This window comes from Delphinapterus leucas, chromosome 1, assembly GCF_059928025.1.
Source record: "Delphinapterus leucas isolate spDelLeu-1000000601 "Yukka" chromosome 1, BTC_Dleu_Yukka2, whole genome shotgun sequence".
In the NCBI taxonomy this organism is placed as follows: Eukaryota; Metazoa; Chordata; class Mammalia; order Artiodactyla; family Monodontidae; genus Delphinapterus; species Delphinapterus leucas.
Window position 1 is genome coordinate 95,971,093 of NC_143129.1, and position 22,554 is coordinate 95,993,646.

At 37.4% G+C, this 22,554-nt stretch overlaps 1 protein-coding gene across 6 annotated transcripts in view; it reads left to right on the plus strand.

The window, feature by feature from the left end:
- VAV3 (vav guanine nucleotide exchange factor 3) overlaps positions 1-22,554 on the plus strand; it is a 397,836-nt gene that overhangs the window by 250,362 nt on the left and 124,920 nt on the right. For 5 of the 6 annotated variants that reach the window (XR_016394621.1, XR_016394620.1, XM_089918787.1 and 2 more), the window contains exons 18-19: positions 6,965-6,990; positions 12,559-12,604. Coding sequence is in view for 4 of the 6 variants with exons in the window: in XM_089918787.1 (XP_089774913.1) it covers positions 6,965-6,990; positions 12,559-12,604 (72 nt within the window). In the remaining 2 variants the exon portion in view is untranslated. Of the gene's footprint in view, positions 1-6,964; positions 6,991-12,558; positions 12,638-22,554 lie in introns of all 6 variants that reach the window. The other variant, XM_089918782.1, reaches the window with a different exon arrangement.

Sequence of the window (22,554 nt, forward strand, 5' to 3'; positions counted from 1 at the left end):
CACTATGCAATTTGCAACACGATCTTTATTAAAATCAAGTCTGATGTGTCACTTATTTGTTCACTATACCTTCCATTCCTCACAGAATAATGTTCAAACTTCAATTAGATGGTGAGCCTCTCACTGATAAGAATCATGCTGAACTGATGTTCTGACCTCTGGGAAGCCATGAAGGATAGATGAGTGAGTGGACAGACCGACAAATAGAGTAATGAGTAGAACTGTGGTGTACCAGGATTTCTGGGTCCTGAAAATCACTGTAGTCTTAGAAGCAGAAGCAGGAGGCTGTGGGGGATTGGACAGTTTCTGGTTCTCCCCTTGTAGAGACTAGAGCTCGAGTGGTTGTGGGATAAGTGGAATAAAAACCTGATCTGAATCCCTGGCTGATACTTTAAGAACGAAAGATAGAAAACTGAGTAGACCTTTGCATTCCTTTCTAGTATTTATTCAAGTTAAGGTTCATGCCCTGAGCATTGATCATCAGGCCTTTGACAAGGGACACTTGGGTTAGGTTAATAAGTAGCAAGAAAATGAACTGGCTCATGGAACACCTAATGACAAAAATGCCTCTATTTCTGGAGAAATCTACTCCCTTTCCATTCAGTCCCATTTTTAGAATTCTTGCATGGCTCTTAGTGTTTCTCCTCCCTGAAATATGCTCCCTTTTCTCCCTACAGTTCCAATATCTACCCTTCTTTTACCTCCTCTCCAAGCTCTTTGTCAATCATTTAACCTTATCCTGTCCACCCAGTAGTCATCTGAATTAAATTGTTCTCTGATTAGTTTGTGTGTAGGTTTTATGTCTTTGCCAAGGTTAGGCTGTGTTGTGGTAACTAAAAAACCCAAAACCCCAGTGGCTTTAACACATACAAGTTTAATTTTCACACATGCCCTGTTTGCTTTGGGTTCTTCCCTTCTAAGTAATGGCTTGGGGATCCAAGCTAGTTCCATCTTGTGACTGTGAATTCAACACATGGCTCCTGGGCTTGCTGCTCTTAAGACCTATGGACTGGAAGTGAGCAAATCCATTTTCTAACATCAGAAGTTCATTGGTTAAAACTGGTCACATGGCCTCAACTTAATTATATAAGGGGAGCTGGACAAGTAATGGGACCCATGGACTCTTTGGGGAACACTACTGTCTCTGCCACTTTTTTATTTTATTTTACTTTTTTAAGAGTTTTGCACTGTGAATAACCATCCTCTAATCACCTTTTTTTTTGTTTTAATGGAAGTTTGTAACATTTTATTTTATTTTATTTTTTTGGCCATGCTGCATGGCTTGTGGGATCTTAGTTCCCTGACCAGTGATCAAACCCGGACCCTCAGCAGTGGAAGTGAGGTGTCCTAACCACTGGACCACCAAGGAATTCCATCTGCCACTTTTTATTTCCTCTTGTAGAGTATATGCTCCTTCACCATAGGGAATGTGTTTCTCATCTTTTGTATCTATCCCTTAGTACCAAGTCCAAAGTCAAGGTGCTTAATCTCAAGTTGTTACTCCTTTTTCCTAAATAGGAATATTTCAACCCCAATACAATCCTTGATAGTGTTGAATGTGGTAAAAATACTAACCATTAAGCATTTGAAATAGCTCTTCTTTTTTGTGGAAGTTACATCTTCTTTGGATGTTGTCTCCCCTGGGTTCAGAAACCTTTTATATTTCATGATCTATATCCCTGAAATTTGTCTAGTCTTCATTCATCCTCAAAATAATAATTACTTGGTAAAAATGCAGTTCATTTCTGAATGAAGAAATTCATTCTTATTAATATTTGACTCTGACAGATTATTAACTCAAGTACATTTCAAGTGTTATAAAAGGTCCTTTAAGGTTTTTTTATATATATATTTATAAGACAAACTATGCAACTTGGACACAAACTTGAAGGTTTGGTGATTAGTTTATGTCTTAACATTTGAGGATTTGCATGGATATAAAGAGCAGGCAATTCCACTCTCTTTTTTGCTGAACTTGAGTTGACTTCTTCACATTCCCCATGGCAACCTCAGCGATCAACATGTACACGGACTCTGAAGTGTGCTGCCAAAACTTTCCAACCTTAATAATGCATAGTTATGAACTCCATTATGTGACACTTTCTCAGCCAGTCACTGCAAAGATAATATAATTCTAGAGTGGCATTTCTTTCTCCCAGTACATCACCATGAAGGTCTAGTCCTAGACTATAACCTTTGGGGGCGTTTGTGGTTTTTCCCTGCTGTAATATATGGCTAAACTCCTCTTGGCCCCTTCTTACCTTGACGATCAATATTATAGCTTGCTTTGCATCCTCTCATTTTAAACAAAGAAAGTAACATTGGAAGGCAAATATTGCTGGAGCAGATGACTTCGGTTTATTGCATCTTTTCCTTTAGTGGGAGTGCAAGGCTCAGCTGCTCTAATATTTAATAGAAGCAGATCCCCATTTACTTATCTGTTTAATCGCTCTTTTATCTAGGCCAGCTGCTGCTCCTAGGTGCTGCAGCCACTCCTAATTGGAAGGAAGTTGCCTTGGTATCCTAATGGTTTAAACCTGCAAGATTGTTATCTAGGACCTGCACCCCAAATTGGCATCTGAAATGGCTCTTTAATAAATAGTATTGCAGTATTTTATCATAAGAGATGAACTTTTAGAATATAATTTTATTTCATCCTTCTACCATTAGGCATTTTATCACATGACCTTTACATAAATTGAAGCTTGATCGTTGATTTCATAACCAAAAAATAACTTTGGTTCTATTTAACATTATTTAAAGCCTCTTATATAAATTAGTTATCTTTTTTAACTCATCAAGACAATTTTTTACTTAAGGGTAGTTATTATTCCTTCCATTTAATTATTTGGGTCAGTTTAATGATATATTAATAATTATTAAAGTGAACTGAAAACTATTATATGGTTGAATTCCTGTTAGAGCTCCTGAAAAGATTTGAAATCAAAGCCTCTTTCCAAGTATTAGTTTTTTGTTTATTTTTTCTCCAAAATATTGCTGTAGATCTGAGTGGTGAACACAGCATTGTGCAACTTCCTCCAAAACTTGATCAGCCCAACTGTCTTTTAGTTTTAATGTTTCATAAAAATAGCATATTAGCCATGATGACAAAAATCCTTCAAAAGCTTTCCTGGTAATTACTTTTCTGTGGCCCCTTTTAAGACAAATGATCTGAATGGGCATCGATTTGTTTAGTCTTAAGAAATAGAACTTCAGACAAGAGACAAAGCAGATTGTATAATAATGTATGCATCGAGAGTCGCTTGTATTGGAAAACAAATATAATAGGACTGAAGTTTATGTATAAAAAATTAATGAGGGCTTCTCTGGTGGCACAGTGGTTGAGAGTCAGCCTGCCGATGCAGGGGACACAGGTTCGTGCCCCGGTCCGGGAAGATCCCACATGCTGCGGAGCAGCTGGGCCCGTGAGCCATGGCCGCTGAGCCTGCGCGTCCGGAGCCTGTGCTGCGCAGCGGGAGAGGCCACAGCAGTGAGAGGCCCGCGTACCGCAAAAAAAAATAAATTAATTAATTAATGATATGATATGAGTCTAAAGTCTCAGTGAAAATCATTTGTCTTACACAAATATGCCTACTGACCCTATGCCGGCATTGAAGATAGAGTTCTGCTCAGGCTCCAAGCACCTCAGTAACAGCACTTCTCTGAAGTACATTGAACCAGTTGGGACATGATGAAAGAACGCAAGGTGTAAATACCTTGAGGGCCTGTGAGTCACCACCTAGAAAGGTTCTTGAAAGGGTAAGAACATTTTATAGTTTGATCAATAGGAGCCTGAAAAATCGGCTGCAGGGTAAAGACAAGTTGAGGATTAAAAACTTTTGGAAACTTGAAGAATTGAATTACTATCCTAAGGAAGTTCCCAGGAGAAAAAAGAGACAGAAAAGAGAGAGAGAACTTTTCATCAGATCTCAACCAGCAAGCTTTCCATTTGGTCAGAATTCAGCCAAACTAAATTTGACAATCATCAGCCCTTATTATTCTAGTCCTGATGCAGCACTGTGACGCCCAAAGAGTTTTTTAGAGATCCAAGTGCCCACCAGTGTAGTTTTGGGCATATATCAAGAGGAAATGAAGGATGGTGTTGTAGACTTCAAAATCAGAGCAACTTTTCCATAGAATACTTCATCAGAAGAGGTTGTTATTCTATTTTCCCAGCCAAAACGGAATTTTACTTTGAAAATTTATGAAACAGTGTTGCAGTTGGGTTTTCTGCTCTCTCATCACTGTTAGTTTCACGAAAGTTTTAAGTTGTTGCATCAATATGGTTATCAGAATTTAGATTGTGTTTGTAACGGGGACAATCAATCTGATGGTATGGCCCCTGGAACAAGTACAAAAGTACAAAAGTATAAATAAAGGAGCCTGGCTAAAAATTTCTGAACTCGGAACAGATTCTAAGAGTTATTTCTAGTCCTTTGGCTTTTGCCTCAGAATATTTACAGAACCTTGCCATGAAATATGAGGAAATAAAAGCTCAGACTTTCAAGAGCCATTATTTATTGCTCTGCCCAGCATGAGCAGATCACAGTGTGAACTGCTCGATGCCAAGTCCGTGGAAGAAATAGGCCTCTTTCCTGGGTGGCAGTGGAGAAGGTGGGGGAATGTGGTGGCCCTGAGGACAGGGAGTAGTGGCAAGGAAAGGGTAGACCCCAATCAAGTACTCATGTCCTCAGAGTTGGAGTTGCATCCAGCACAAAGCCCATTTTCCATTCTCCTATCTGGGTTACACAGAGGAGGCTTTGTGAAGAGCAGGTACATCCAATAAGAATTATGAGGAAAGCTGAGTTGCTTGATGAGATGCAAAGAAAGAAAGCAGAAGACAACAGCCAGTGGGAGAAATGAAGGAGAGAGTGTTGGGTAAGGTGGTCAGCTGAGTCTAGTTTATTCCTCACTTTGCCAGTCGCATTCATGCCTCTTGTGTTCCGTGGTCAGTGCTCACTCATGCCGGGAGCTGGCCGGCTTGCACTAAGCAACAACATAAGAAGGGCCTGTAAATGAGGGGCTTCTGTTCCCAGATCTGTTTTCTGGGTAAAGAGGTGCAAGTATCTGCATAGCTAGATCATCACATTAGATACCATCGTTTCCTCTTCCTGAGGAAACCCAGAGCACTCCTGGAACATGGTGTGCCAACTACTGCCACGTGGGCTATCATAGGTTTTCTGCCAAAAATAAAATACATTTAAAGCATATTACAACAGACCTACTTCACCAGGACATAAAAACACTTCTCTGCAGAGTCAGGAAAAAAAATACTTCTGAATTAAAATTAAGGTGCACGCTTATTTTTAAACACTGACCATGAAAGATCTGAGGTTTTCCCATTTTAGAGGTCATCGGGAAATATCAAAGCTTTCCTCAATCTCCTTGGATGGAAAACTTAAACTCCCCTCCTGTTTGGTGCTTCTTGTAGATTGTGACTCCCAGTTCAGGCTCTTTCTCTAACTCAGCAGTAGAAGAAGAAAGTCGTGTAGGGCTTTTCTGGCATATAGGTCTTTATGGTCAAACCAGTGAAACAGGTATCACAACTGTTCCGTTAGGAACCCAAGTTCACCTAGCTTGGGTTCTAAGTCTGGGCACAGTATCCAGCAGAATGGTACTTTCATAGATTCTCTCCCCAGTCCAGTTCTCTTAGGCAGTCTTTCTTCTGCAACTTTGCATATTTCTAGCAGAGAGGGAAAGGAAAATACCTTTCTGTCCTTTGTAAAGGCCAACTTCAGACCTGGTAAAAATGACTTCATAGAAGGCAGTTATGTATGAAAGTTAGTATGTTAGGGTTGAAATTGACAAAGAAATGCAGGCTTTGCTTTTCTCCAGAAAGGTGACTTTTTGCTCATGCCTCTTCAGTTCCATTAATCAGGAATAGTCCTTTAAAAAACAAAAAGCCCCAAAACCTCCTGTTCCATGCCCCAGGCAGTCTTCCTGTGTCAAACAATCTGTGACAGCTAGTAAGGTGTTCTGGTACTTTTCCCCTGGAACTCTGGTTGTGAGGCTTCTTGGAACCTCTGTAAGAGGTTCATTTAGGCTGACAGAGCTGCCCTTTCTCTCCTGATATTTCCGTCAGTGTCTTCTCTTCTCAGATCCTTCTTCAGAGGATCATTCTGGTTGAGAAAAGTATAGGCATAGGCGCAAATGATGAATTGTTTTCCTTCACAGTCTGGAGAAATTATAACATGCATAGGTGCTCCTGGATATGGGGGAAGGAAGCAAAATATTAACCACCAGCATTTTCCACATGCAGTGTGTGCCTTTCCTTTCAGAGATACCCTTTGCCCTCTGCCATGTTACTTACTTGAAGATCTCAGGGCCCTTCCTAACTGTTAGTCATTTTCAGGAACTGAAATGTAATGGAGATTGTTGTTTCTATTTACAGACAGGTACACTGAGATGAAAGGAAAATTAGCATTAGAATTGAATCCTGTCCTTTGAAAATTTCCATCTTTAAATCAAACTCTATTCCCCCCAAATTAAAACCAAAAGCAATAGCCCCTTAATGCAGAAAAATTCATGTGCAAATTGTATGTGTTAAGTTTGTAATTGTTATAGTCAGTGTACTACGTTTGTAAATTATTTGTGTTTAATTCTTAAAACTGGGTGTGTTGAAAGAAATGTTCCCACCTAGCTTTCTCTTTTGCACATAAACTTAGTGCAAGTCCCTGTTTCAAGGAGCTTTATGTGGTTGGGTTGAAATTGCTTAATAAACAATTGAAAAAGTTAAGCATAACCTAGAAGTCATTTAGTACTATGAGTCACTTTCCTGACAAGCCAATAAGGCAAGAGAACCCGGTTGCAAAACAATTACTAGCCCTGCCTGAGGGACCCTGGAAATATATTACAGATATGTTAGGAAAACAAAGCAGTAGTGTTTTACCACGCTGCAGAGAACAAGTTAAGGTTGCTAACCAAACAAAATAACTGACAATGCCAATTTTTACATTTGTTTCAGAACAAGGGACGCTCAAACCATCCGAGGTAAGGTTAACGTTTACATTTTTTTTGTATAACTTTTGCATTTCAAATTGTTTGCTAACTTAAGCAGGCTCGAACTCCTAGAATGTTAAATGTGCCTTTTAAAATGGATAGAAAACAGCTAGAGTGAGCAATCAAGTGCTTGTGAGTGAAATGCACGGGGTAAATCAGAGGAATTTTCAGATACCATCTGAAGATCTTAGGTAGAGGAAAACTGTGAATATTTCATCTAAGAATGTGTGTGAGATGGGACATTTCAGAATCTTAGGTACTCACTTATTCAGGTAAATTTCAAATAGATATTGTAGCAATGTTGTGGCACTAATATGGGGGTACCTTTCCCTAGTTCCCAGCTACAGAATTCCACAAACCCTGAGGCTTATAAAACTTAGCACATAACCAAATCAATATAAATTCACTTTTATAAAATTTATAAATCAAATAAATGACGCACTACATCGCTTTCAGTCTCTCAACTGTAAGCTCAAGCTGACTTCCCGCCTCATTATACCATCTAAAGTTGTTCCAGCAAATGTGTTTTCCTATTTGTTACTTTAATGTTTTAATTAAAATTTAAAAGTAATTAAAAATAAAAACTTAATGCATCTGAAGGCATTCTCTTGGAATGAATCTCTGATCCTGCTAGGACAGAAGGAAGGGTGGCCCTCACCCCAGGAAGTCAGTAGACCTGTACCCTGTCATGAAACAGTGTCACTGCCCAACATTCGCTAGTACTAAAAAGTTCTAAGGTTCTTCATCTAAGGATGTGGTTACGTGTTTCTGCCAGTTTTCCATTTGAGCACAAATGTGATTCATATCATGTCTTACTGATGAAATCAAAATCTGATAACATATCCTTTTGGTTTCACACAGAGTCTGAGGTCTAATGGCTTAGAAGTACGAGATCCCTGTCACCTCTCAGAATAAAGCTCTTGAGATATGGGAACATATGTATATGTATAACTGATTCACTTTGTTATAAAGCAGAAGCTAACATACCATTGTAAAGCAATTATACTCTAATAAAGATGTAAAAAAAAAGAATAAAGCTCTTTTAAGAAAATATGAAAGAATGAAAAATATTGCAGATTACAGGCAACCAGTACCTTGGGCGTCAACCAAAAATAATACATTTCTTACCTGACCACCAAAAAAAATCATAGCAAAGAAAATTAAAATGTAAAATGTCTGTGATTAGTTATATGAACCAGAAATATAGTAATCTGAGAATTTCAGAATAAAAGAATGACAAAAAACATTCTATGTCAAATTATTTTAGCACATGACAATTATATCTCATTAAGAGTAGTATAGTATTAGTATGTTTTTAATAGGCTGGCATTTATATAGTTGGTAAAAATAATGAAAAGTACAGCAAGATGTCAAACAAGAGGTAACTGTTTTTACTTTTTTGCGTAAGCATATAATTTGGACATACAGGGTATCAAGAATGTGATGTGAGGAAATTCACATGCACCCTTTAAGTGTTGTCAGTTGACTAGATTTTAGATTTTAGAATCTAGCTCAGGGAATGCATAACAGGATAATAGTATTTAAAAAATAGGTCATGCGAGTTCTGCTAGGGCTAAAATAAATGAACATAAACTTGTTTTTAGTGTTTAGTCAATAGGTAAGATTTTTCATCAGGACTGTAAGGATTCTTCCAGCAGTGTCAATGAAGATCTTGGAAAGTAGCCTTCTTTCTCTTACTCTCACTCTGTTATTAGATAATTGAGACAGATTTCCTCGTAAAGCTTTGAACTTTAACTCAATATTACTTTACCTTTATCCTCTTAGATAAAGGTATACATGTATCCCCCCACCCCTGCCCTGGGCGAGATGATTTCACTTGATTTTATTTAAGCAATGAGAAGTGGGCGTATTTACAGACAGAAAGTGTGCTAATAAGAAGTGGTTAATAATTTTCACACTGATACAACATAATGATACAAAATAATTCTCTCCAGGCATTTTATACTCTTAAAAATTACACGTAAGCCTATTCTGAAAGGAATTAATTTTCACATTGATTTTTTTTTAATGCAGCATCAGTATTTTAGTGACTTGCTTCAGTGACTTGCTTAACTTTTGATTATACAAAGTGTAATTTTTATTTAATGTGTGATTCTGCTAATAATCTCTACTTTGGATGGATAATTATAGTAAAATCTTATACTGGCCAACCTATTTGGAAACTTTAGCTTAGCATAAGGGAGAAGTATAGCAAAAGAATGTTAAGAAACATCTTTCACTCCATACCTCCCTACCAAGACTTTGTGGAAGGTATATTCACTCAATGAGGCAGATGCTTATATGATGTTTAGGAGTCTTCCCAGAAGTACCAATGAAGACCTTTTGTAAGCTCTGTGATTTTTTTTCCCCCCTCTCTTGGAGGTCTTCTTTTTCTCCATGTACCAATTCGTAGTCCTCTTCTGTTCCCCTTTCAATGGCCATGATTGTGAATTTTTAATTTCACACTTCATTCTCAAGGTGGGTCAGTTCTCAATAGCCACAGGATCGCCCTGGGCCTCCCTAACCTGGGATGTTCATCTTGCCTCCCATTCTGGAGTGGACCTTCAGAAGCCACTTCTAGCTCCAGGAAGCAAGGTTATCATCACATATCTATTTAATATATATCTACTTCAAAGCTATTCCTTAACGTAGGTTTTTCTGCTTTTAAAATAGGTAGAGGAACCAAAGCCAGTTTCATATAGCAAATGAAACTTTGCTCATTGTGTTGGTAAAATCAACAGAGAAAATTAGGTTTCTCCTAAAAGAGGCAAGAAGAGAGATTCTTGGACGATAAAGGCATTTCTTTTAGAGAAAGACAGGGTAATAGGTAATGAAGCAAGAAATAAAATCAGGTTGGTTGGTTGTCCCCACCCGCCCGTCCCCTACTTCTCGGTAGATCAAAGAAGTTGAGAATGTGCTGAAGACTGATTGTCCGATCTCATGGGGCTGTAACTGAGAGCTCCCAGGGGTGGCAACTGGATGTGCCCTCCTCTCCCTGCCAGGGACAGCATCTTGTCCAGCTCTATCGCAGGCTTTTGAGAATGTAGGTGGGGGAGAGGAGTATGTTGGATAAGATATGATAGAATAACAGTTGAAATTTGCACTTTAGCATTGTTTAAATATGTTCTGCTAAACATTTCCAAATTTTTTACAATATAAAATACTTTTTAGTGCTTTTAAAGTATAATAAATCTCAAGCTCTCCAATGTACTTGGTCTAAGTAGCTTCTCTCTTTTTTAAAATGCACCAGATCATAGTTTGTTCCACTGCCTACTCTTCCTGTAGAAATGTTTGTTTTCAGGGTCACTGATTTGCAATGACTTTCAGGAGGAAAAACCTAAAATATAAACAGTAGGGTAATACTTTAGTAGCAAAATTTATCATTTACCTGAGTTTAAACATTCAAAATATCATGAAATGAATAATAATGACAATTATATCAATAATAATTATAATAATAAGCTATCACTTAATAATCCTCACTATGGGTCAGGAACTGTTCCAAGCATTTAACATAAATTAACTCATTTAACTCTCACCACAAATGCTATGAAATAGGTGCTATTATTATCCCCATTTTATAGATGAAAAAACAGGCAAAGAGACTTCAACTAATTTGCTCCCAATCAAACAGGTGTCAAGTGACAGGGAGGGTCTGAATTTGAATTTATGCAGTCAGATTATAGAATCCACACTCTTAATAATTGCGCCACGTTCCCTATTTTAATCCTAACTTAAGGGTCATATAGAGTTGCTCTTGAACTGAAATTCCCTTTTACACTTTCTAAGTTAGTAGTTTTTAAATAGTACTAGTTTAGGGCTAGTAGGAATAAGACCCAAAGTTTGAATTCTTTCTTGCCTTCCAAGCACTGTGATAGTAAGAGGAGTTAGAGTAGTAGAAAAACAGCTTCTGTTGTACATTAAGAAGGTGGAGGAAAATGCAGGAGGTAAATAGCCACAAGACATCCATCGTTATATATTTTCCTGTTGAAAATATTGTCATTTATGTAGAGAGCTCCAAAAATTTTATAAAGTTTTAGACAGAAAAGATTTCTTTTTTGAGAGCAGATTTCTTCCAAGTTATTGGATATGAACCTATAACTCATCATGCTTCCCCGTTTTGTGCTTGGCTGTTAAGAAGCCCAGTGTGATATTTTCTTCTCCTCACTCACAGGGCTCTCTTTATACTAGGGGTTTTTTTTTTCAGTATAGCCATCCACCTTGTTCAGCATAGCTTCAGTTCAGATTTAATGATCATATTAGGCCTTCACAAATCCATTTTAAAAGTAGTTGGGTTAAAAACAAAATTTATATTTTTAATAATTCTCCAATTTGCTTTTATCTGAGAACCCTGACATCTGCTTTGAGGCCCATTTAACTTATGAATAAAAACAACAGGAAGAACCCTAAGAAAAACCCATGGCTAATGTGTGCTTGGCAAAGCCAAGTCTGCTCTGAATGAAACCAAGTCTCCACACACAGGCACAAACCCCAACACATGTAGAAAGAAAATTGCTTTTGTGAATATCTGAATTATATGGTAGTTACAGACTGAGCATTTCATCCAGTTATATAACAAAAAGTGAAAATCAAGTTCTTATTAATTAGTCAGATTACCATAGTTATTAGGTGGGAATTAATTTAATGCTTGTGGAATCGAATGTGTAAACAGGCATTTTCAAAGATTTCAAACCTCTTTTGTTTTGCATCTTATCTATAATTTTTGTAATGCACAGTTTTTCTTATGGATTCCTTTTCTATAATAAGAATTTACTTTCATGGTTCACAAGCTGCATGGCTGTTTTGTTTCTTAAAATATTCAGATATCACTGATCCATAATTAAAACACCATTCTCATTTAAGTGTTTGCTAAAGTCAGAGCTTGAGATCTTTGTTTGGAGGTTGTATAATTTCTCCAGTCCCTGTCTTTCGAACTGACTTTCTCCAGGTCTGTCAGGCCTCAAAAATAGCTGCGTTAGAGTTTTGGAGATCAAAACTCTTTGCTGGGAGCATTTTCTAAGCAAAAATGGCTGCCTGGGCTTTGTTTTCATAATTCCTATAGTCATTATGACTTAAAAAAATGAGTCATAATCCCCAGAGATGGTGAATGAAAAGATATTTCTTTCCCATAGTGTTATATCAATGATTTATCAAATGCAGTGTTGTTCAAGTGGAAGACTTATTAGAGAAACAAAAATTATAAAAAGAAACCTTGGAACCAAGTGTTTTGATCAAATTTAGTCATACTTTTAAAAAAAAGTTTTTTTGGAGTGTAGTTGATTTGCAATGTTGTGTTAGTTTCTGCTGTACAGCAAAGTGAATCAGTTATACATATACACATATCCACTCTTTTTTAGATTCTTTTCCCATGCAAGTCATTACAGAGTATTAAGCAGAGTTCCCTGTGCTATACAGTAGGTCCTTGTTGGTTATCTATTTTAAATGTCGTAGTGTTAAATGGAAAAAGTGCAACATTCATTGGACTTCCAGAGTGTCACAAAATAATACAATTTGATAACACGAAATCTTTGTTGTTCTTTGTTTTACCTTTCTGTACAGAAACGGACCAATGGACTCCGAAGAACCCCCAGACAGGTGGATCCAGGTGCGTGATTAAACATCTATAATCATTTTTTCAGTTAAGTGATTATGAAAGTATATGGGAATTGCTGTAGAAGGTCAGACAGATTGTTGGCCTGTGTTCCTTGCAGTTTGGTATATAATGTGTGACCAGGAGGTGACCGTCTACTGTGTAAATCATTTACCTAGGACAGGGTCATGTGATGAGTAACCATCAGTACCACAGTCTTTCCGCAATCAGCAGTTGAGCTGGTTATTTGCTTACTGAACAGCCTCAGGGTGCCTGGTTAATGCTAACATATCCAACACCCTTTCCCTGCTCCCTCCCAAACCTGGAAAAAATCAACCAGCACTTAAAAAATCAGCATGTTCTGAGGGGGTGGGGGGAGGTCATAAACCAGACAACTTTGGTACCCTCCCCATTTGGGAAAATACTTTTCTTTATCCTATATCTATATTATTTTATAATACAAGAATGAGTTTAAGGACTTTGTGAACAAGTCTCCTCTCCAGAGACCAATTCTTTGTCTGCAGAGAGTGTTCAGTTGTTTCAGTTGTTTCCTGTTTAATATCATGAGGTTGACCCTGTCATTATTTTCATATAACTATTTTTCGTCCATTAAGCAATGCCTTCCATAGTTTAATTACCCAAAATTTGTTGTGTATATGGTCATATTATTGTGAGTAAAAGATATTCGTGGCTAAAGGATTCCAAATATATGAACTAAATAATAAATCAAGTAGAACATGAAATATAGAGTAGTCTTGCTGGAAAAGAATCTGGATTATGTGTTTTGTTTTCTCATCGTAAACAGTGTTCACCTAGTTGTAAAGTTTAGCTTTCAAAGCATTATAGCTTTTCACTGAAACCACACCCCTGGTAGCCATGCCAGTTTATGAGCTGTTTGAAAAGATTTATGGGAGCTTTGTTGCCTCTGGCTAGAAATTGCCTCACTTGTGTCCTGAGATCAGTTTAAACCTTTTAACTACAGAACAAAATTAAGGCCATTAAAAAAATTAGGGGTTCTGGTTTGCTTTTTTATTGGTTCTGACTTTCCCAAGATGATACCCTTTGCAGAAAACTCTACAATAATATTTAAAAGTGACTTCTTCTGTTCTATTTAGTAGGAGTGTATGACTGTGAACATAATATTTTTTCTTTATTTTGTATGAGTTATAGTATTTCTGTTTCTGAAAATTACCTAAACTTTATAAATATTATTTTGTCTTTCTTCTATGGGCATTTTCATTTAATCTATTTTCCCCCAAGGAAATGCATTTCTATATATACAGTGTGTCAGTAGGAACACATTTGACTTTTAACTATGTACATTATAGCCAGAATTTTTAGGAGCCCTTAGATTATTTAAAGGGAGGTATAATGAATTCACAGATTATAAATATGGCAAAGTGGACCAATAATAAAATAGTTTATCTTCCTTTATCCTAAAGGTGATGGCTTTCTATAGGTATAGCTCTTCCGGTATTTATATTTGTCCAAAGTTTTTAGAACTTCATGAAGAATAAACTTACAAATACGAAAGAAGTAGTGCCATATGTTATGTTTGGGGGAAAAATATGCATTGTACATAATATACATAGCTGTATATATATATATATATATATATATATATATACACACACACATAGCTTTCCATTAGGTATAGTAAATACATATGTGTTTTCTCATTCTTCCACACTTTTGAAAAGAAAGCAAATAGTGATGATCTTGCTTGTTGTAGATCCTAATGTAATAATCATTTCTCCCTGTAGAGTGTCTTTTGATGTTAGGCTTGAATTATGTGTTTAGAGTTGGTTGTCTTTTTTATCTTTGCTTATTTCTGTTTATTTCTGTTTATTACTTTCTCTTGGCAAGTTGCAAAGCTTTTTTGCTCAAAGTTAGCCCTAGCTTGATGACTGACTGTCTTACTCTGAGTTGATCCTGATGTAACTATTGTTAAGATTTTCACAGTTGTGTGGGAGAAGTTTCACTCCAGGATATTTAAACAAGGGATCAATAAAACTGAGACCTCCTAAGCATGGACAGACTGCTTCCAAGGAGCATTATTTGCTATCAGTGTTTTTACTATGAAAGGTCCTTTAATCTTTTCTCTTTTAGCTATTTTAGTTGTCTTTTCCAAGTGTTAACACACTGACTACTTTCCAGGGCCTCACTTAGAGTGGCTTGTAGAAAAAAAGTGATCAAAGAATTTGGGAGGTCAGATGTAACCACTTCACCAGGTCCAAATTTCAGAGCCATGTCCAAAGTAAATTACATATCTTCTCCATAGACCTTTTGTTCTGGAAAAGAACTTAATGCATAGTTCTTTGGGTAGTAGTGTTACTGAACTAAACTTAGGTCCACTCATCCTTGGACAGTAAAGCCAATCTACTAACACCAGGTTGTGGTGAAGGAAAGTACAGCATTTGTTGCAGGGCACCAAGGGAGGAGAATGGGCAGCTCACGCTCAAAAGACTTTCAGGGACGGGGTATCAAAGGCAGTGTGAGGGAGGGAACTACAAGGTGTGTGATCAGCTCTTGCACAATTCTTGGATTGGTTGACATCAGGGTGAAATTTCAAGTATCATCAGCCTTCTGGTTTCAACCAGTCTAGGTTGTACATTTTTGTGATCAGCAGTTTTCATCTGGAGGGGGTCTGCTCCCTGTAAAAACAACTTAGGAATGTGTGTCAGGACTTTTTCTGTATCTTTCAGGGAACTGTGAGTTCTGTGATTCTGCCATGTGGTGGGTTTATAGTCTAAATTGTTACCAGTTCCCCAGCCCAACAGCTATTCTTTGTTTCTCCATCATCTTCACATTTCCCAATCATTAACTCTTGAGCCAGCCTTTTGAGACTCAAGGGAGGCCTGGGAAATTAAAGCAAAAGCCTTTTACTTCAGAGGACAAGGACACAGGGGCTTGCATACAGTTTCAGTTGGTGCTTAATAAATATTTGTTAAATGAATTAATGAATGGCTATATACTTCTTCTGCATGCACTGGCTCTCTTGCTTTTTAAATTCCTCCTGCTGATAAAGTGGACCAGTATACTCAAGGAATATGGAATAGTCCAATGGTGGGAAGCATGGCTCTGAGCCACATTGCCTAGGCTGAGGACCCAACTTAGCTGTTTACTTGCTGTTGACCTTTGGCAATTTGCTTCCTCTCTGTAGTTTCCTCATTTATAAAAGGAGATTAATAATAGTAGCTACCTTACAAAGTTGTTTTGAGCATTACATGAGTTAATACATGAAAAGTACTTATAACAGTGCCGAGTATGTAGTAAATGCTAAGAGGTAGCAATTATTATAATAATTACTTTGTGGTAGAGCATGTTAAATACTGGACGTTTTGTCATGTGTAGGAGAATCAAAAGTATTTGCCAATTATTTCTTTGCAAAGAAACTCAGAATTTTATGTTGAATTCTAGGTGAAACTAGAAGTTACATTATCACAGTCATTTTCAGATTTGCTGTTGTTCCCTACTTACCTGATGGCTTCCAAGATATTTTGCTTATCTTTAAGAAGAGACACAATCAACAGTGGTGGTTGAGAGTTTTTTGGTGAAGTTAGTAGTGTTTGTGATTGCAATAAAGAAATAAAGAAAGAAAAACTCCCAAGGTTAAAAGCAAATATTGTAGAGTTCAGTTCAAACCACGAAAGATGTGAGGTTTACATTGTGTCTTATTTGCATATTTAAAACTTTTACTTTTTATTAATAATTGTAGTTAATCTTTATAGATAATATTTATAAATGGCTTTGCAGTTTAGTTGACTTTTTCTTGTCTTCTATTATGTGCTAAGAAATTTATCAATTTATGATCTTGACTGCTTTTATAAATATAGTAATAGTAATGTGTTAGATGCAAATTCTGGTAGCTCTTTTGGATTTTTTAAATATAGCAGGATATTTTCATCAGTTTGTACTTTTCTTCCTGAGACAGATGTTGGTTTCAGGAAAATAACACTTATAAGAGACAGATCAATTATTTCAGGAACACTGAGGTGCTAGGCCTTTTTCAAGAACATGAGATCATAAATCTCAAGAAAATCTGAGCACTGGTGTAATATATTTCACCTAAAGTGGAACCCAAGGTCAAAGTTACCAATTAAATTTTAATACTGAGCTTTAAAAGTTTTCTTCTGTCTGAGTAGAGAAGATACAAGATTTATTTTAGCTTGCATGTGGCAAATCTATATACCAGCATATGTGTTCTTTTAATCAACCCTGTGTTTTTAGACTATTGCAAAATTATCTCATATTTGTGGAACTCATAGCATCTCGTATTTAAGTCCACAGTCACTAGCTTTTAAAAAATCCAGGCCGTTGTTCTGTGTTGCACTACCTAAAGATTAGATGGAATAGATGGGAAATGTTTAGGTACTTCATTTTCCTTCTGATCTTACGTTACTCATGTGATTTGTGATAACCTTGAATAGTAAGTGAACAGAGTTCTTTCTGAGAGCTCTTGCGTCACATGTGTTCATTTTTAAACTCTTGATTACGAAGAGAAAAATGTGGCTTAGAAACAGTGTTTTTTCTTGTTCACCGAGGCGATGTCTTACTGTTTCTTAGAAGAGGCATCTTCAAAGATGGTCACTTTCTCTTTCAGGTGGATAGGATTGGTAGATAATGCCATTCCTATCTGTTCCTGTATGAAGAAAGGAATTCAAGACATCTTTTTTTCCTTACCAACTTCGTATCTTATACAACAATAAGCACCAGCAATGTCATTAATTATAAAACATGGCCCCCCTCCACAGTTTATATTCTGCCTAAGGAAGGAGTAGATACAGGCACAAAGTCTTGATTGCATAAATGCATGTAGACGAGTGTGCATATAAAATATTTTAATATTCTATTTTATACTCTGATTCATTACAGTATGGCATAGTGTCATAAAAATAATTAGGGAATAGTCTGGTAAACATAAAAAGATCTAATTATGTAATTAGTGCAAGAAAGCAAAAGGAATTGGAAAAGAGAGAAGCAAATGTAGGCTAAGATTGCTTTTAAGCTGAGTTGTCTATATATGTTTTCATTTATATAAATAAAATTTTTGTTATGCTGTTTTTTTGCATTGAATTACAACTTAATACAGTTTTCCTTAATGTTTTAATTTCAAATTATTGGTAAACTCATTCCAAATCTAAACAGAATTGGTGATTTCTTTTAGATTTGCTTTTAAACATAATGCCAATTTGCTCGATAGAGAACTTTTATTTTAATTCTCAAGTAGAAAACATTGATGAGAAAAATAGCAACCCAGGATTTTTAAAATTATTTATCTAAAACTACATTTTTCTTTTTTCCTTTTTTTTTTTGAGGGAGACAAATGTATATTCGTGAAGTTTTAGTAAGTGAGCTTTTGTCTATAGTAAATAAGTAATAAAGTATCTGTAGATTACAATATTTCCGTATCAATCAGTCAAACCTACTTCTGTCTTTTCTGTCACCTCTAAAATGAATTTCTCATCAAACATAAATCCTAATCTAAATATTAGGAGCATAATTGTAAAACTGTAAAAATACATTTCACATTGAAAGAATGAACGTGAAAAAACTGGGACAATAGAACTTAGTGATTAAGATTCATTGCAGAGAAATGAGAAATCCAAGCTGTGCACGAGTGCTGGAGAGCCTGCTCCGGTTTTTAAAATAGCTGATTTTCTCAAGCTTCTATTAAACTATGGACAAAAAGACTGGTTTTGCTCTAAGGCATTTGATCCCCTTGTAGTTATTTTCAGGACTACCTTCCTAATTCCCTTTACCATGATGATATTTTTCTGAAACGTACATCACAGTCCCTTCTTCACATCTTTTTTTCATTTGGGGAGGATTTATTTTTCCCTTTGAAGGCTCATTCCGAGCTCACAAAGTGTCACTATTGCTGTCATCTAGCAGGTTTGCCCATGCCTTGCCAAGCCCAGTCTTTTACACGGCTCTGTTACCTCCGGCATAGGAAAAAGAGGGGAAGGTGAATATTTGAAGACGTACATGGGGTGGGGGGGTGGGGTTTAGATGGGAAGCATGGCATCAGTAATGTGATTATTGAAATTAAAAAACATTTGGAGTACTATATACTGAACCCACTTCTGGATCGTTTATGTACTTTTAACTTATAATTTCTATTACTAGAGTAATTATGTCTTAGAAAAAAAAAGTATGCATTTATTACATATTTAGAAAAATATTCTGAAAAGGAAGTCTTGAACCTGGTGAGCTGCTTTTAACATTTTTATCATTGAAAAATTCCTCACTTGGAAGGTCAGGTATGGCCTGGACTTCCTTTGTTATATCTACGGCCCTGGTAGTCAAATACTATCCCATTTCAGAAGCAAAAGAACATGCCATATAATGCTAAGTAGGCAAAGAAACTTCACAAATTTCTTATGAGCCAACAACTTACGAGAATCAGGTAAGCTTGTTCCAGAACTTTAGTCTGAAGTGAGGTAAATGAGAGGAACCAGTTGAGGCAAAAGTATTGGCTTCAAATAACAATATTTGATACAAGTAATATCACCCTGATACCAGGAAAGAGGACAGACACTGATAAAGTAATCCTTAGTATCATAACTGTTTATAATTTTATAGTCATTCTATACACAAATAGTGAGAATGGTTATCAAATTAATTAGAACATTGGAATGGAGTTTCTGGAATTTCTATCAAAATGACTTATACTGGCAATTATTTGAATGAAATAAAAGAAAAGCTTGTTGGGTTTTTTTAAATTGTTCTTTACAGATAACTTTTGAGACTCACTTTTTTCTGCAGAGATATTAGAAATATATGGAAGCTTCCCTGTCTTTGAGGACCTTGGAATTTTGTTGGAGCGATAGGACATACAGACATAAACATGTCCAACAGCAATAGCGTGTGGTGTATGAGGAACCACTAAAGTGTGTGTGGTCACTTATGAATGGTGTTGTTGACTAGGTAGGCAGGATGAAGGAGAAGACTCATTGTGGTTTAAAGAAGGGCACAGGACAGGGAGACAAGGTATCTAACAAGTACATCAATAAAAGTGCATTTATATACAACTACAGATATTTAAATAAAGTTATCAGTCTCTTGCTAGGTTTGATATTCTGACCTCAATTCTGTATCATCCAGTGTGCTCTTGTTTGTCAAGTGGCATAAAACCGAAACGAAATTGAACTATTTGTAATGAGGTGGATAGACCTAGAGTCTGTCATACAGAGTGAAGTAAGTCAGAAAGAGAGAGACAAATACCGTATGCTAACACATATATATGGAATTTAAGAAAACAAAAATGTCATGAAGAGCCTAGGGGTAAGACAGGAATAAAGATCCAGACCTACTAGAGAATGGACTTGAGGCTATGGGGAGGGGGAAGGGTAAGATGTGACAAAGCGAGAGAGAGGCATGGACATATATACACTACCAAACGTAAGGTAGATAGCTAGTGGGAAGCAGCCGCATAGCACAGGGAGATCAGCTTGGTGCTTTGTGACTGCCTGGAGGGGTGGGATAGGGAGGGTGGGAGGGAGGGAGATGCAAGAGGGAAGAGATATGGGAACATATGTATATATATAACTGATTCATTTTGTTGTAAAGCAGAAGGAAAAAAAAAACTACAGACTTAAGATGGTTTGACTTAAGAGTTTTCGACTTTAATAATGGCGTGAAAGCGTTATGCATTCGGTAGAAACCGTACTTCCAATGATGAATTTTGATCTTTCCCAGCTAGCGATATGTGGCATGACACTCTCAGAGATGCTGGGCAGAAGCAGCGAGCTGCAGCTCCCAGTCAGCCACACAATCGCTGGGTAAACAACCAAGATACTTACCGTCATTCTGTTTTTCACTTCAGTATAGTATTTAATAAATTACATGAGATATTCAACCCTTTATTGTAAAAAAGCTTTGTGTTCAATGATTTTGCCCAGCTGTAGGCTAATGTAAGTATTCTGAGTACGTTTAAGGTAGGCTAGGCTAAGCTCTGATGTTTGGTAGGTTAGGTGTATTAAATGCATTTTCAACTTACAATATTTTTGACTTAAAATGGGTTTACTGGGATGTGACCCCATCATATGAGGAAGATCTATAATTTAAGGGAAAAAAATAAAAAAGAGTGGAGGATTTACTGACTTAGGTAACTAAAGTGGAGCATGTTTGGCTTCAGGCAGAGTTAGATCCAGGGGCTCAAATGATATCAGGTTCCATTTCTCCTTGTGTCTCAGTTTTCCTTTCTTTTCTGTTGATTTTTTGTCAACAGGCACCTCAGGCAGGTTATCTCACTTGGAAGCAAAGTTGGCCACTAGCAACTCTCAGTTCCCCACAGCTAGCAATCTCAGAGGAAACTGGACACCTTTGCCCCAGTAAATCTAACAAAAATCCCAAGGTGTCTTTAACTGGCCTGGCCCAGATCTCTGATCACCTCTGAGGACATCACTGCAGCCAGGGTACCTGTGATGAGCCACCTGGCTTCTGTGTCCACCTCTAGCATGCAGAGAGGGCCTGACCCAGCCTGTTCACAGGAAATTTGTTTTCTGTAAGAAAGAACAGCTTTGCTTACAAAAGAATGGGGGAAGGAAAGAAGAGCAGCTTGGTTTGAGCAGATTATAATGTACATCTGTTTAGTGTATGCGTTTTAGACATTGTCCTCCTTGGGCATACTGTGGCTGGGTTTTCCACCTCTTCTACCTTGGCCTTTTTCCATTTGTAGGCTCTTCTATTTGATTGTTTTCTAGTATCAGACAAGGTAAATCCTGAGGAATGCACCTAAAATGGGAACTGGAGAGTCTTGACAAAAAGCTCATCCCTACTCACAGCTTTAGTTTGCAGGGATACCAAAAAGGAAGTGTTCTTGAATCACAGTATCTTCTTATAACCCTGTCTTTATACCTAAAATACCAATGTGATATTCTCCTTCAGATAGAGGTACTCTGTTTCTATAAGGAGATAATCCTTTGTTCCACCATTACCTACATACACGTTAGTGTAGATTGGTCCATCAAATTAGAGAACTGGGGAAACAAGACCTAAGACGGCATGTTTTGTGGAGGCAGGTGGGAAGAAATGTTCCCTCCCTACTGGAAGGGTCAGGATGAGAGTGCCAGAGAGCCAGAGACTGCAGCCCTTGAGGCATTACCTTTAGACCATAACCTGCCTCTGTGGCAATAAAGGAATCATGGGAAGGAAGGAGAAGGAAGAATCTTTTCTAGTTTTGTCTGTATAGTCGCCCCTTGGTATCCACGGGGGTTCCAGAACCCCCCACAGATAGCACAATCTGTGGGTGCTCAAGTCTCTTACACAAAATTGCATAGTACATTCGGCCCTCCCTACCTGTGGGTTCTACATCTGCAGACAGGGAGGGCCAACTGTATTAGGCACTTTCACTTACGTGGACACTTGTTGATCATCAGAGGCAGCCCTGTACAGCCGTTTAGACTGAGCACTGTGCAATGTCATAGATCTGGGTTTGTATCCTGCCCCTCCACTTAACTAGTTGTACAATCTTGGACCTGTAAACCTGTTTTAGTCTCTCTAAAATGGGGGGTAATAGTAGCAGACATCTCCTGCTGTCATTGTGAAGATTAAATGAGATAATAGGTAAAGCATTTATCAACAAGGTTTGGCACATAGTAAGTGCTCTGTAAGTGATGGTGGTGGTGGTGATTACTAATACTCAAACACTCCTATATTAATTTTCTATTGCTGTGTAACAAATTACCATACATTTAGCAGCTTAAAACAGCATGTTTTTTATTTCACAGTTTCTGTGGGTCAGAAGTCTGGGCGAGGTTTAGCTGGGTCCTCTGCTTCAGGGTTTCTCATAAGACCTCACTCAAGATGTTAGCTAGGGCTATGTCTCATCTGAAGGCTCAGGTCATTCCCAGCTTGGCAGGATTTGGGTCCTTTTGGTCTCTTAAACTGAGGTGTTCAATCCCTAGCTTGCTGTTGGCCAGAGGCTGTCCTCACATGGGCCTCCCCGACATGGCTGCTTG